This window comes from Thalia democratica, chromosome 6, assembly GCF_965202585.1.
Source record: "Thalia democratica chromosome 6, ktThaDemo2.hap1.1, whole genome shotgun sequence".
Classification (NCBI taxonomy): Eukaryota; Metazoa; Chordata; class Thaliacea; order Salpida; family Salpidae; genus Thalia; species Thalia democratica.
The window spans coordinates 22,634,546-22,649,059 of record NC_139170.1 but is presented as its reverse complement, the minus strand read 5'-3'; the positions used below and the strand labels follow the sequence as shown (position 1 = coordinate 22,649,059).

At 24.4% G+C, this 14,514-nt stretch overlaps 1 protein-coding gene across 1 annotated transcript; it reads right to left on the bottom strand.

The window, feature by feature from the left end:
* Positions 1–8,848: 8,848 nt before the first annotated feature.
* Positions 8,849–14,011, bottom strand: LOC145838309 (dynein light chain Tctex-type 5-like). The gene is made up of 3 exons (XM_082945878.1): positions 13,755–14,011; positions 13,164–13,336; positions 8,849–9,370 (listed from the first exon to the last, which is right to left on the bottom strand). The coding sequence occupies exons 1-3, from the start codon at positions 13,980–13,982 to the stop codon at positions 9,148–9,150; spliced, it is 624 nt and encodes a 207-aa protein (XP_082802004.1). The 5' UTR covers positions 13,983–14,011; the 3' UTR covers positions 8,849–9,147.
* Positions 14,012–14,514: the final 503 nt, after the last annotated feature.

Below are 14,514 nucleotides of genomic sequence, written 5' to 3'. Positions count from 1 at the left end.
ACAGTGATAGTAAAAAAAACTAAGTTAAAAAAAAAAATTCACCCGTGCAAAAATGTCTTTGTGCAAAAGTATCTTCGTGCAAATTTATCTTCGTGCAATTTTTTTCCTTCGTGCAAATTTGACAGCTACCCTATAAATTTATATAACTTCTAGTACAAAACTTGTAGAGTTTTCTTGATAGTATTTTGTGCAATCATAAATTTTTTTTTTTAAATTAGACCTTCAAAACACAAGTGCCTTATTTTTACAAATATTTAAACTAATACTTTGAATATTTAAGTTTGCTAGATAAAATAGCTGATTTGTTTACGAAAAGTTAGTATTTTTCCCTGTTAAAAACTCATTTATAATAAATACCAAGGAGTAGTAACCTCTTTGAGTTCCTTCTGTTCTTAATTCTTATGAAATTTGTGCATTACATTTTTTAAAAGTTCGTTGAAGTAGGTACACAAAACTTTCTGTGTCCCTCGGTAAGGATCTTACCAAGTATCCATATCTGAAAGAAACAAATTTAGCAGGGTAATTAAAAGCTTGAAGGATACAACTGATACGCTTAATATTTTCTTTTTTTTTCTTTTTATTTTAGGGGGAACGTCTGCTCCAGTGCGCGTTGCCCCTGGTAGTTAGTATTAAGTAGTTACTATTTGCATATAGTTCAGTTTGATAATTTGAGTAAAATGAGCGCGCCGAATAGGTGTTTTTATAAGCGGATCGTAGAAAGAGGCACTAGTAGGCACCCCGCAGCTGCTGGGGTTGCGTTGCGGGTCAGCAGGCCCGCCGAGCGGACAGTAAAACTCTTGTATTTAAAAATAAATAACTTTTTTTTTTAGTTTTGTTCTAGAATTATTTTTTATTAAACTACAACCATTTATTTTATTTTTGTTCTTGTTTCAAATTTACAACTTGAAAAAATATACTAACCTAGAATTGGTATCTTCTAACACTATCTACAAGTTTAAGAAACGTTAGATGTTTATTTTTTTAACTTATTAGTTCCTGTCTCTGTTTCATATTTTCTTTTGTCTTAAAATAACTAACCAACACTTAATATACGAAACATGTTAGCAAAATTAACAAATACAAGTTAGTTAAAAGTTGTTTAGTATTGTCTAGTAAATTTTAATTTGTATTGTTTATCATCAAGGTTTTAGCCAGTAGTTAATGTCTACTTAAACTATTTTATAAGCTGAAAGACTTTTTTTCATTTCTGTATATACGAATGAACTCGGTAAAAAGACACTACTTATAAAATAGTTTTTTTTTTAATGTATTTTAAAAGTAAATAAATGACTAAAGGAATATTAATACTTAAATATTAGTTTTATTAGTACTTATTTACATTATAAAAAACAACTGTTTTAGCATTTGAGTAGGTACTTACAATATATATAAATTATTTTTTGATATCTACTATGGAAAGTACTCTGTTATAAAACAAATGCTAAATTGTGTTACCCCACTTGAATAAACCTAAACACGTCCTTAGAGTAGTACAAAATAACATGTTTCAAGGTGTGTTTTGTTTTTGTCCATAAGTTACTTTTTTGAGTATGAAATATTACAAAAGTTCTGTATAACTTTAGTTAAATAAAATTTTTAAATACAAAGACATTTTAGTTAAATGTAGGACCAAATATTTTTTGTCATGTGCGAAGTTATAAAATGTTAGTCGTCAGCTTTCTATACTAGATAATTTAGTATGTAAAAATAACTTTTCGTGTACTGTGCACCATTGCACAGCTTTTAAAACTCTTGGAATCACTGCATTGTAGTACTATGAAATGTTCTCTACTTATCAAGCCAATAAGTTGTAGATATTTTAGTTTCATACTTTGTAAAATTTATGATTATTTTTTTAAAGATTAATAAGTAAAATTTTTATTTATTAGTTAAACGCACAGTATAAAAATAATATTTTAATTTTTATAATTCAATTATATATATAAGAAACTTTTTACTTATTTCAAAAGGTTTTTAATAGAAAGCTTACTTTTTTTGAGAGAATTAGTAAGTTACAACTCAAACGTATCAAGTTTATCTCCATTTCAACAGTTTAGCTTAAAATACACCGTTTAGTAATTAACTTACAAAGTAAAAGCAGTTATTTACTTTTTATTTTATTTTGTTACAGTATACAATGTTAAATATTAGATTTCGTGAAAAAAATGTAGCTTTATGTTTATAAAAAGTATTTATACACTGTTTTTATTTAATCTACTTTTTAATAGGGTTTAACTAGAAGCTTTGGTAAAAAACACATAACCTTCATGCTATGAATAACGAAACACTCGTTAAATTTTCTAATTTTAATAAAAATATTTTGATTTAGATGTAGCAAGTTTGTTCGATTTTTAATAGAATTGTTATTTTGTTGTATTTAAAAAACTATGCAAGTTTTAATTAGTTCTTTTTTTGGATGTGGTTAAAAGTAAAAACATTCTTGTAAAAAAAAAATCAACCGAAAAAACTGTTAAGTAAGCATTAGCATGTTTAAACATCTTTCATTTTTGAATTTTTTTACATATGCTTTAAAAAAATTGTTTTTTTACACAAGAATAAAACCAGTTTATGAATATTTAATTTAAAACAAAAGTTTATAGAGAAGAGAAAAAAAGTTTTCTATTCGTTCATAAAGCTTCGGATTCTAATCAATAAAGTAGTTTTATAGTTTTTATTGTTTTAAAACGTTCTAAAATAAAAGTTTACGACTATATTTTTTTTTTCAAAAATGACAGGAAAGAAAAAAAAGTTTAGCATAGAAATTCCAAGAAAAATATGAGTTAGTTATGGTAAACATATAAGAACAAGCAATTTAATATACTTATGTCATAAGTAAAATATAAGTGTTCAAAATATTGTACATTAAACAAATTTTAGTTCTAAAACTTAAGTTATCTACTACAGAATATCAAAACTATGCATGCTTTTTTAAACTTGTAATAAGGTATATATATATATATATCATTAGTTATATCCTTACTGTTTAAAATTACGCCTCATACTTATTCCCTAAAGACTTAAACTAGATGTTAACGATATAAATTGACAGACTTGTGCTAAATTATTAAGAAAATGATAAGTTATAAGTTATTGATAGATAAACTACATATTTAAATAAAGTGTATAGTTTTCTAATCATAAATACATACAAATAATTATTTTTATGATTGAACTATAAATCAACGTTATTTTGTAAAGTATTTTTTTTGAAAAGAACTAAAATATACTAACATTTAAGAAATAGATTAGTATTATGCATAATAGATATAAAACAACAATGAAATACACAAAACTTCACTATGTATTCAAAATTGATGTATTAACTTACTAAAAGTGAATAAACTGTTCTAAATCAAGAGTTAAAGAATATTTTTTAGTTGCTAACTTTAGTTATCTCTAGATTTTTTTTAATAATAAAAAAAGATTAATGTTTTATAAATAACTTTATAAAAAAAACACAATACTTTTTATTTTGAAAAGTACAAAAATCGACCTTTAATAATTTTTCAATGTGTATTCACTTTCATGTAAGATTTTTATGCTTATAACGAAAAGTTTTAAATTGGTGTAGTATTTATTAAACAAAGTTAGATTTTTTTTAATTGTGTGCAAGTCTTATACCGTTTAATAGGTAGAATTAAACATTTTTATCTTTATAAGCATCTATAATATCTTGTTTTATTTAAACTTATTTCAAGTGCTCGATACTTTATACTTTTGTTTTAAAACGTTTTAAATTTGTAGATTGTTATCTATTATATTTTTTAATAGAAAACTAATTTAAATAAAAACATAGTTCTATTTAACAAAAAAGGTTTTCAAATTTCATTACTTTACTTACTAAAAACTGTTATCTAATTCAACTTTGAAAAACGAAATTAATTAAATAGTAAAACATAAATAGTTTACATTAACTATAAACATATGTATAAGCAGTTTTCAACGAGAATGTGCTACTTAATATTTTATACATTTATATATTTACCAAGAAAGTATAGAGTATTGAATTTGCTTGTAAGATTAATTAAAAATCTATTTGAGGTCAAAAAATACTTAAAAAGTTTGTGAAAGTATATCTTCGTTTAGTATGGCATAAAATCTATAAACCAAATTATAATTGAAAAGCTGCGACAGAAGTTAGTATATCACTAGAAGTCTTCAAGCATATAAGAAAATAATTATAAACAAAAACCATAAAACATTACTTGCTACAAATAAATAATAGTTATAGAAGATATATAAGAAGCAGTCAAAATCACACTTTATAATTATTCTTCTTCTAAAGCAAAAATAACAAATAATCTTTTTGAATGAAACCTTGCTATAAACCTCATAAACAGAAGCATATAAAAAATCTATATTATTATACAAATGTTAATTATAGAAGCTACCACCCTTATTGAATTATATGTTGCTTTAGAACAAGTCAAGATACTGCAAAAGCATAGTGTCTGTCGTTGCAGATCTAAAAAGCGAAAACAAATTAACAAAGATACCTATAAAATATTTACTAACGACCCAAAGCATTTTTCACTATCAATAAAAATTGTCTTAAACACTTTTTAAAGATTAAACCTCTTGGTTTTTCTTCGAATTTCTTGAACCTAATGGTTGAGCTTTATAAAAAAAAATAAGATTAGGTCAGCAAATTAATTATTTGTAATTATTTTCTATCCAAAGTGAATGAAGTTAGTAAAGTGGTGAAAAGTTTTTTTAGTTGTGTTGTTTATAACAATTTTTTGAATTCTAATATTAGAACAAACTTTAAACTATTTAAACTGGAAGGGCAGCGTATAAAATTTGTTATTGTGCAAAAGGAATAAATCGACTAAGTTATTAACTTTTATTAATAAGTGATGAATTTTAAAGTTTAGTTTAGAGCAGCAATTCTTATTCTGGGGTAATCCCTGGTTTTAGGGGGTAAATTTTCTTAACACAAGTTATGAAAGTTATTGTTTATGAATTGTATTTTTAATTTATAAGTTAGTATTTAATTGTTTTATTTTTAAGTTATATAATTTTTTTAAATTCTACAATTTTTTTTTATTTTATAAACTTAAAGCTCAAAAACTATTTTTATTTCTCAACATTATACACTATTTTTTATAATTGGAGTAAATTAGGTAATTACCTTTCAACAAGGGGTAAAATTGGTAATAACCTTCAAAAAAGGGGAAAAAACAAGGAAAAAAAATTAAGAACCGCTGGTTTAGATAATATCAGAATAAATTATTATTATAGTACGCATATAAGGCTCGATTTATTTAGCATCAATAAATGTTTAAAAGTGTACAAATAGTTTAATTTAGAAATATTGTGTACTTTTTACTTAAAGATGACAATCAAAGTTCTCAACTTAAATAAATGAAATTGTAATAAAATGAAACATTGTATTGTTAATAAAGTTAAAAATTTATAATTGAATTTAAAAGTATAATAAAAACTAGTTGTCGATTAACTTCAGTTTCCTTTCCTATAATGGAAAAAGCAAAATAATTTTTCAAACTGTATTAATAAAAAACAACAAACAAAATTATCTCAATTACTGTCTTAATTTTCGTAATTAAAATGAAATAAAATATTTCTAAATTACATAAAGTGAGCTCGTTAGTTATATAACAAATTAAGGTATTTTTTACACAAGCACTTGCCTGCATTATAGTTTTGCTTTTATAGTTTTTGATAAAAACTATTAATTTATATATCATCGTTTTTTGGTAAGCTTCTATAAAATAAACGTGTAAATCTAAGACTTATTTTATGATTTTAACTACTAACTAATATTTTTTTTTTATGTGTTGAATATAACAAAAAAAATATATAATTTACGTTTTAAACAGTTAAAATTATTTTTACAGGTAACATTTATCAAAATTTATGCCATTTTTAGAAAATAAAACTGTTGATATTGTGCACGAAAATACAAATCTTGGATTATTACCGTTATTTAATAAAAACAAATCATTAATTGTAATTGATTGGCGTAAGGAAACTAGTGTGTGGACTTTATGGCAGATGGACCAAGATGAAACATTATTGATGTTTTCAGTTAAAGATGTTGAAACAAACAAATATCTTTTTATGAGAACGAGTAAGAGAATAGGAAGAACACTACTTTCACTTAAAAAAGCGGAACCACCGTGTAAAATTTATAAACCTTTTGACAGACGCCTGTTTAAGCTAGTAAGCGACATAAACAAACAAAACTATCTGCTACAACATGTAAAGAGTAAAAGGTTTGTTGTGTTAAAAGATGGAAGAAAACTACCTAAGTTAACAAAACATCAAAGAAAGGCTCATGAATGGAAAATTGAGTGAATAGATTCTAAAAACAAATAAATCAATTGTAATACTTTTAAATAAAGCTGCGTTATGATTCTTAATTTTTTTATTCTCATAATTTAATATCAAGTAATTGCTGGTGAGTTTTTGAATATTTTCAAAATTTAACTAGTATAAATTTGCTCTGATATAGTAAAAAACTTATATCTACGCTTAAACTAATCAAAGTTTCTTAAATAAGTTAAATAATGATGTGTTGTTAGTTTTTCATTAAAATTTTGTTCTTGTTATCTTTGAAACATGGTTAGCTTATCTAGTTTTCAACGTTTTTTAGCAATTGAAATGTATTTCTAGTTATAATAGCAAAATTAAAGCCTAAACTTATTTAAAACAAAACTAACAACTAAAGTTTTAATTATTAGTTTAATTCTTTGTAACAGGATTCTATAAAGAGTGTTTAAATGTTTACCTCAAATTACTTACTAGACATCTAATTTTTTTCCAAAAAATTAAAAAAAAAAAAAATGATAGTTAGTTTCTCTCTTACTGGTTTGTTTGCGACTTAAGTTTAACATAAAACTATCAAAATATGAAAACATGAGTAATGAACTTATAAATACTTAAGTTATTATTGTAAAATGTTTAATTTGATAAAATAAATCAATTATTTTACTGTTCGGCTGGTTTTACCTTCGGCTATATAACGAGATCTTTTTAAAACTACCTAGGATGTTTTGTGGTAAACTTGAAACTGCAAAAATACTTTAAAAACTCAGCCTGATTTTTGCTAATGAAGTCTTTAAATAATATTGTATTAATATATGTAAATTCAGAGATACTAATTTTATAACTATGGATTATAATAACCAAATATTTTTATGATAAAAATTAAAATACTTTTTAATTCTTAAATCAAACTTACTAAAACCTAGTCCTTTATCAGCTAATAAAATATTTAAACATATTTTTTTAATACATCACTATAAAAGTTGAAAGTAAATTAACTGTTAGAAGTTAAAATCCTTAGAGATTATTTCTAACAAAAACAAGTTAAAAAACCTAGTAGACTAATTAACTTCAAAAATTGAATTTTCGACTCTACAGGAAGAAGGTCAAAACTATATTCACAAAATGCACTGTTTTTTATTTTATTAAGTTTTATGATTGTTACTATCTATTACTATTATTACCTTTTTAATTTGTTGTTTTATTCGTATTTTACTAATATCTAGTTTTTAGTTTTTTTATAAAAAATTGTTTATTCTTGAACCAATATCATAGAATAGGATAGATTTAGCTTGATCAGTGGTTACAAAATGTTTGTATTTTTCCTTGTAAAAAATCAATTGTAAGTTTATTATTACCATGGTGCACTAATCTCTCTGAGCTCTTTTTGCTCTTACTTCTTATGGAGTTAATTATATGAAATTTTTTTACGAAGTTTATGCATTAAAACAGGAAAACAATGCTTTCTGCGTAGCGGATAAACTAACTTTTCGAATACTAATGTAATGGGAATCGCGAACTGTCCCTGGTTTGTACATAAGTGTTTACACTTATTTAAGATTAAGCATCGAGAAACACGTTTGAAATTTGAATTTGAAAAGTTAATACGACGATTGCATAACAAACAAATTTCTTTATTAATCCTGCAGTTTAGCTTTAGCAACGCAGTATTAAACAATGACGTGGAACTTGTTGAATATCTGTTGGAGCTCTTCTATATTTGGTGATTGGTGCTTTCTTGTAGACTGCAGCGAGGTAGCAGATAAGTAATTAACTATTATTGATTTATATTATTTTCTTGTGTTTGAAGAAACAACTATCTGCTCAAAACTAACGAATTGATCAAAACCAGCAATTATTTAATGCAAAGCATTTCAAGGTGTGCTAAATTTAATTCTTTATAACTAAAACTTGAAAAATAGCTACAAATAGTTTTTTTGTAATTATAATTACTTGTTTAAACTAGCTCCTTTAAAATAGAGTTAAATTAATTTTTTTGGTTAATTTTAAAATACTTTTTTCAACACAACAAATGTTTTTACATTATCAGAGGTAGCGTAATAGAGTATAAATCTTCAAAAACCAAAAAAAATGTTAAAAAACTAAAACATTTTTTTTTTAATGCAAACTAAGGTTAGTTGACTGCTTATATAGTATGAATAGCTCTATTGAGTCTGTAAAAGTTAACGTATATTAGAAAAAATGTGTACAATTATTGAGTTTATTGAACTCAATAAAGAAGTAGAAACTAAAAATATGGTCAAAGGACCTAGTGTGCAAAAAAACCTTTCGGTCATCAAGCCAAACAATATGTACGTATAAAGTGTATTTATATTAAAATAAAACATTAAATTTTGTTTACATTGATAATTCATTACAAATAAACTAGAGCTCATTGTAGTTTAAATTTGCGACTTAATCGGTTTACATTCGTTTAATAATTTTTTCACTTGTGGTTTAAAATAACAGTATTCTACTAGCTTAAAAAATAGTATTGCAAAAAGGTAAATGCTATAAAAGTGTTCAATTTAGCTTTTAATCATCAAATAAAAACTATAAAAACAGGTACGGTATTTATTAAAAAAACACAGTGCACTTAAACAGGTCTATTGTAAGCAAAAATATGTTTGTTAAAAAAAATTTAAAGTAAACTACTAAACTGCATTGATAGTTTACAAATATTTTATTCTTAGAAGTTGTTGAAATTATAAATTTTAGTAACTTAGTTTTTTTTTTTTTGAATATTTTAAAAAAGTTTGTATATATCAAAATTAAACTTAAATTAGTTTAAGTTTTTATTTTGATACCAATTTGATAAAGTAAGCTTAAGAGTTATAGTTATGGGATTAGTATAAATTGTTATTCACAGTAGACAGCAAACGCAGTAATTACACAAAAAATATTTTCATTCTGATACGTGTATGAAATAGTGCGGTCAAACTTTTCATCCCAAGCACACCTACTTGATACTCTCATGCCCTGTCTATTTTTTTGTCCCATCGTGACGTATACAATACATTTGTACCGTTTTGGCCAATGTTTACTCGTTTTTAGAACTTGTTTAACTTCATCAGATATTTGCCTGTTTTTTATATAGATATAAAAAGCAAAGGCAAATAAAAAGCAAAAATTGTTATGTTTATTTCTATGATATTTAGTGATTGTTATTTATATCAATAAGAACTTTGAGCAAGTTTTTTTAAACCTAATTTTTTACATCTATCTAACTTGAATACTTTCAAAAAAATTATTTCATGAAGTTTTAGACTATGCGCTTTTATTTTTTCAAAACTATTAAACACATTCAAGTTTTATAAATAATAATTAACTTATTTAATTATGCTGTATAAATGGTTTTGTTCTAAATATACAAAAGACAGGGGCCGATAACTTCTACCCATGATCATTTCTAACCGGATCACTTCTAACCTGACATTTCTAACCCGATTACTTCTAACCCGATCATTTATATCCCAATCACTTCTAACCCGATTGTTTATAACCCGATCATTTTAAACTTAATTAGTAAAAATGTGTTCATATTTAGAATTTTTAATGAGGTTTTGTTTTAAAAATAAACTAAACTTTACAAGATTGTTCCTGTACTGAAGTTTAAGTTTATTTGGTGCTTAATAAAAGTTATTGTTTATACAGTTCTACTTAAAATTTACTTTTAATATTGATTTAATTTTAACTTATTATAGTATTAAGAAAATTTTCATTATTATGACAGTTTTCTTTATAACAATCTGCTTAAATCAAACTTTTTTTTATTATTATATAACATTACTAAATGAAAATCGTTCTAAAACAAGGGTAATTTTAGAATTATTTTCTTGACAAAAAAATTCACTACGCAACAGTTTTTTGTCATTTGTTTTTAAAGTATATTTTTTACAAAAATTAATAGCTAAATGATACAGCTAAAACAAATTGTGCTTATTTTGAGTTCGGGTTTATTTGGTCGGTGCTAGAGCCCTTTTAGTAAAAGTGTTAGTTGTTCTGAGTAGCATATCTCGAAAAACTCTTTTTTTTTTACTTAGAGTTTTATAATATTTTTCAGTGAATTAACTTTAATAGTCAGTGTCTTTGTTTTTTATATAAACTTGATAACTTTTAGGATATTGGCCATTCTTGGTTTTTTCACTTTTTGTATTTAATACAGTCTTCTCGCCTAGTCGTATTCACTCAACTGTTTGACACATTTTTAAAAATCTGTTCTGTAGGATTCTTAAAAATAGCTGTTATAAATATGTTTAAGTTAGATATTTTTTTCATTTACGTAGCTAGAATACTTTTAATATTATACGTAAAAAAATTTTTTTTGAGTTAAACATATACAAATGTAATATTAAGATACAAAGATTTTTATATTACAGTCTATAAGACAGAATGTAAGTCTAGCGCAAATTTTATATAATTTTTGACTAATCTATTATTACTTTATAGTCGGTTAGTTTCCATATTTAGCTTGAAAACTTGCCATAATTGTTTTAAAAATTACACAGACCTATTTAGATAATGGAATTAAAACAAACATTAGGTAAAGTAGAATACTTTTGTATAATTAATAAAAAAAAAACACAACTTTTAGTAATGACCTTTTTAAATAAAATTTATAAAACAGTTATGTCCTTTAACAGCCGCAAAATCATGAAATGTCCACTGACCGTCTAGCTTTAATTTCATTAATAAATTTCTACCTAGACCTAGAGCAAAAAAAATTATAACACTTAAATGAACTTGTTTATCAACACAACAAGTCTGAGGATGGTCAAATCTCGTCTAATTAATCTTCTTTATAATTTTAAGTTAAGTTTATATAGTATATGAAAAGTATTATCATTTATTTCACTTTTGTTTTTGTTTTAAGTATATTTAAATTAAGACTTAAGTAGGTTTATATATTTTTTTTATTTACTTTACTAAAACAAATAAAAACAACGTCAGCACAAACAAAGTAACAAAAAAAATGATTTAAAGAAAAAAAACTTATAGTAAAATTAAGTATAAATACGAGCAAAGGCGCGTAAAAACTGTTTTTCATAAGTTATATGTAATTGTGAAAAACAAATACGTCAACTTAAGTACTATATTAAGTCGTAATAATTAAAACATTTTAAACATCATACAAACTTAAGTAAAAACTTTAAAGAAGATTAGCTAGACGAGATTTGATAAATCTCGGACTTGATATATTAATAAAAAAGTCTGTTTAAGTGGTTATATATAAACAATTATTCTTCAAATAAAACAAAAGTATTCAAGTTCGCTAATAATGCTTGTTTAAATTATATTATATAAACAGGACTTTACAAGTTGCAGAACAATTTGTGCAAGTTTTTAAGCTTAAAGTGAAAACCTACCGACTATAAAATACTAATAGATTAGTCAACAACTAAACAAAGCTTCCGCTAGACGTACAACATGAAGTTTATGGACTGTAGTATGAAGATATTTATATCGGAATATTAACATTTTTAAAGGTTTTTAATTTACACTTGCATTCAAAACATATTCTAGTTAATTAAATGACAAGATTATGTGTAACTTAAATATAGTTATAACAGCTTACTTTAAGAACTTAACAAAGCAGACAAAACAGATTGATATGAAAAAATAAATAAAACTAAGAAAACATAAAAAAAAAGTTAAAATAAAATGATTATTAAAAATTTGTTTTAGTTAAAACTATATAAACATTAAGTTTTAATCAAGATAAAATAAACTATACTTTAGCATAAGAACAATTTATTTTAGATAACTTTGTTTTTGAAATAAATAATCAATAAAACAAATCTAAAAAACAAACTAACTTTTACTGATCGGGTTTGAAACGATCGGATCAGATATGAATAGGTAAAATATGATCAGGTCAGATATTATCGGTTTAGAAATGATCGGGTTAGAAATAATCAGGTTAGAAGTGATCGGGTTAGAAGTGATCGGGTTAAAAACTGTCGGGTCAGAAACGATCGGGTTAGAAATGTTCGGCTTAGAAGTGATTGGGTTAGAAATGATCGGGTTAGAAATAATCGCGAGTTAGAAATGATAGTAAGCCACAAAAGACATCTATCAAAACCAGAAGATAAGCATTAAGTTCACAACTATCAACTTGTTTTAAAACATCTACTAGAAAAATGTTTTTGAATATAACTACTTATTATAAAAAATTATCTTAGGATGTAGAAAAAATGAAGTTGTCACCACAATTTATAAATTTTTTTCTTATAAAATGTTGTAATTTTACCTTAAGGCTTTAATTTTAAAACAGTTTAAATATATAAACTGCTTTTAATAACAGTTGCTTGTCTGTAGGTAAATAAAAATGCTAAATATAACTTTAACTATTCAAAAATATAAATTTAAGCATTTGTTAACAAAAGATCCTAGCGAAACAATTGCACTTGAATATATAATAATAACAAATTATACAGTATCCTTTCTTTATTGCACTAAACAAAGAAAGGATACTGCTATTATCAAATATAAATTTAATCTTTAATCAACAAGGTTGTCATTTAAAGTAAACTAAGTTTTATTTTTAAACTGCTTGAAATTTATTTTATGTTACTGGACAATACACTTATTCAATTGTTTTAATATATTTTTTTTAGTTTAGCAATGAAATATGTAAACCAATATCTAAAACATTGCTTTTCAAGGCTTAATTGATAACTATTTTTAATCAAATCTAGTATATTTACAACTTAATTTTTAAATAGCTACTAATAAACCTTAATTTGTTAACTATCTGAAAAAAATATAACAAAAACCAAAAAAATATTGTATTTAAATAAAATATATACTGGGTTTTAAATAATATATTAGTTATTTTTTATGAAATAAAATGGTTATTGAAATTAAAAACTTACATAGTTTGTTGTTTCGGTGCACCTGTCGTCTTCCAAATTCTTACGTTTCTAGAAAATTTCTCTTCTACATAGTTTTGAATGATTTTAACTAACTCATGAACTTTAGGTGTCTCTTGAGGCTCTAAGCGGTATGTTGGCTCTTTTTTTAGTGTTTTTTCTTTATCCTTTTCCCACTAAAAATTTATAAAATTAAATGATTTACAAAAGTAAAAAATGATATGGTATGTCTTTTTTGTTAAAAGTATTATTTTCTAAATCATTTAAAGCAGTTAGTTAAAATTTCACTACTTAAAAAAAACAACAAGCTTATAAATTGTAAAGTTTTGTAACCTACCAAAAGTTAACAGACATAAGTTTTTTTTTCTAATATAAACTTCTTTGTACACTGTAAAGAATGTTTTAATACTACCTTAATAAAAAATAGAAACAGTTGACACTTACTTTAATAAGTAAAACTTTAATAAGTATATAACTAGAAAAATAAATGTTTAAGTCTTAATAACTGTTTTTTAGGTACTCTATTTACTTAGTTTTTTTTTTAATTATTAATAACTATGTATTTGTATATGAGATAGTAAACGTACGACTTACCCAAGAAAACCCACCAGTCCTACTTCGTTGCCTTTCCAGAACTCTGTTGTGCCATCTTCTTGTTATCTTTTTCCATAACAACACGTCTTTCATGCTCATTCCAACCCTGCTTGTATTTGCAGACTCTAAAAAGCTACCTCTACTTTTTCTTGAATGAGCGAAGCTGACAACAGATGAAGCTTTAATACTCGCTCCATTTGAAACTGACCTTGACAGTTTTCTTTCCATTTTATATTTATTTTTCGGCTTAATTTATATTCCTTTAGTTTTTATTGCAGTTTTAAATATATAATATAAAGTATTTTTATTGTTCTAGTAGTAATGTTTTGGCTTTAATCAGAAAATACGAAATGTTTTATGGTTATCAAAAATAGCTCTCAACTAAATTACACGACCATCAACAACAACCTATCTGACGTTGTGCGACCTAATTTCAGTTTAATCATGCGATAAGTTCATAGTCAAGCGGTTAAGTTTAGTTTATGCCGATTGGTAAAAAAGATTAACTTATAAAAAAGTATTTTGTTTAGCAATTGTTTTTTAATTTTTTTTTACAACAACCACAGAATATGCTAGCTTTTTTTTGAATTTTATTTTAAATAGTTTCCATAATAGTAGCCGGCTAGCGGCCGAATCCGTCTATATATGGCGTGCTCATAAACAACAGCACAAAAAAAAGATAACAGACATTTAGTTTGATAAAATTATTATTTATTAAAATATATTTTTTCAAATATACTTACCAATTTTTGTCTAATTA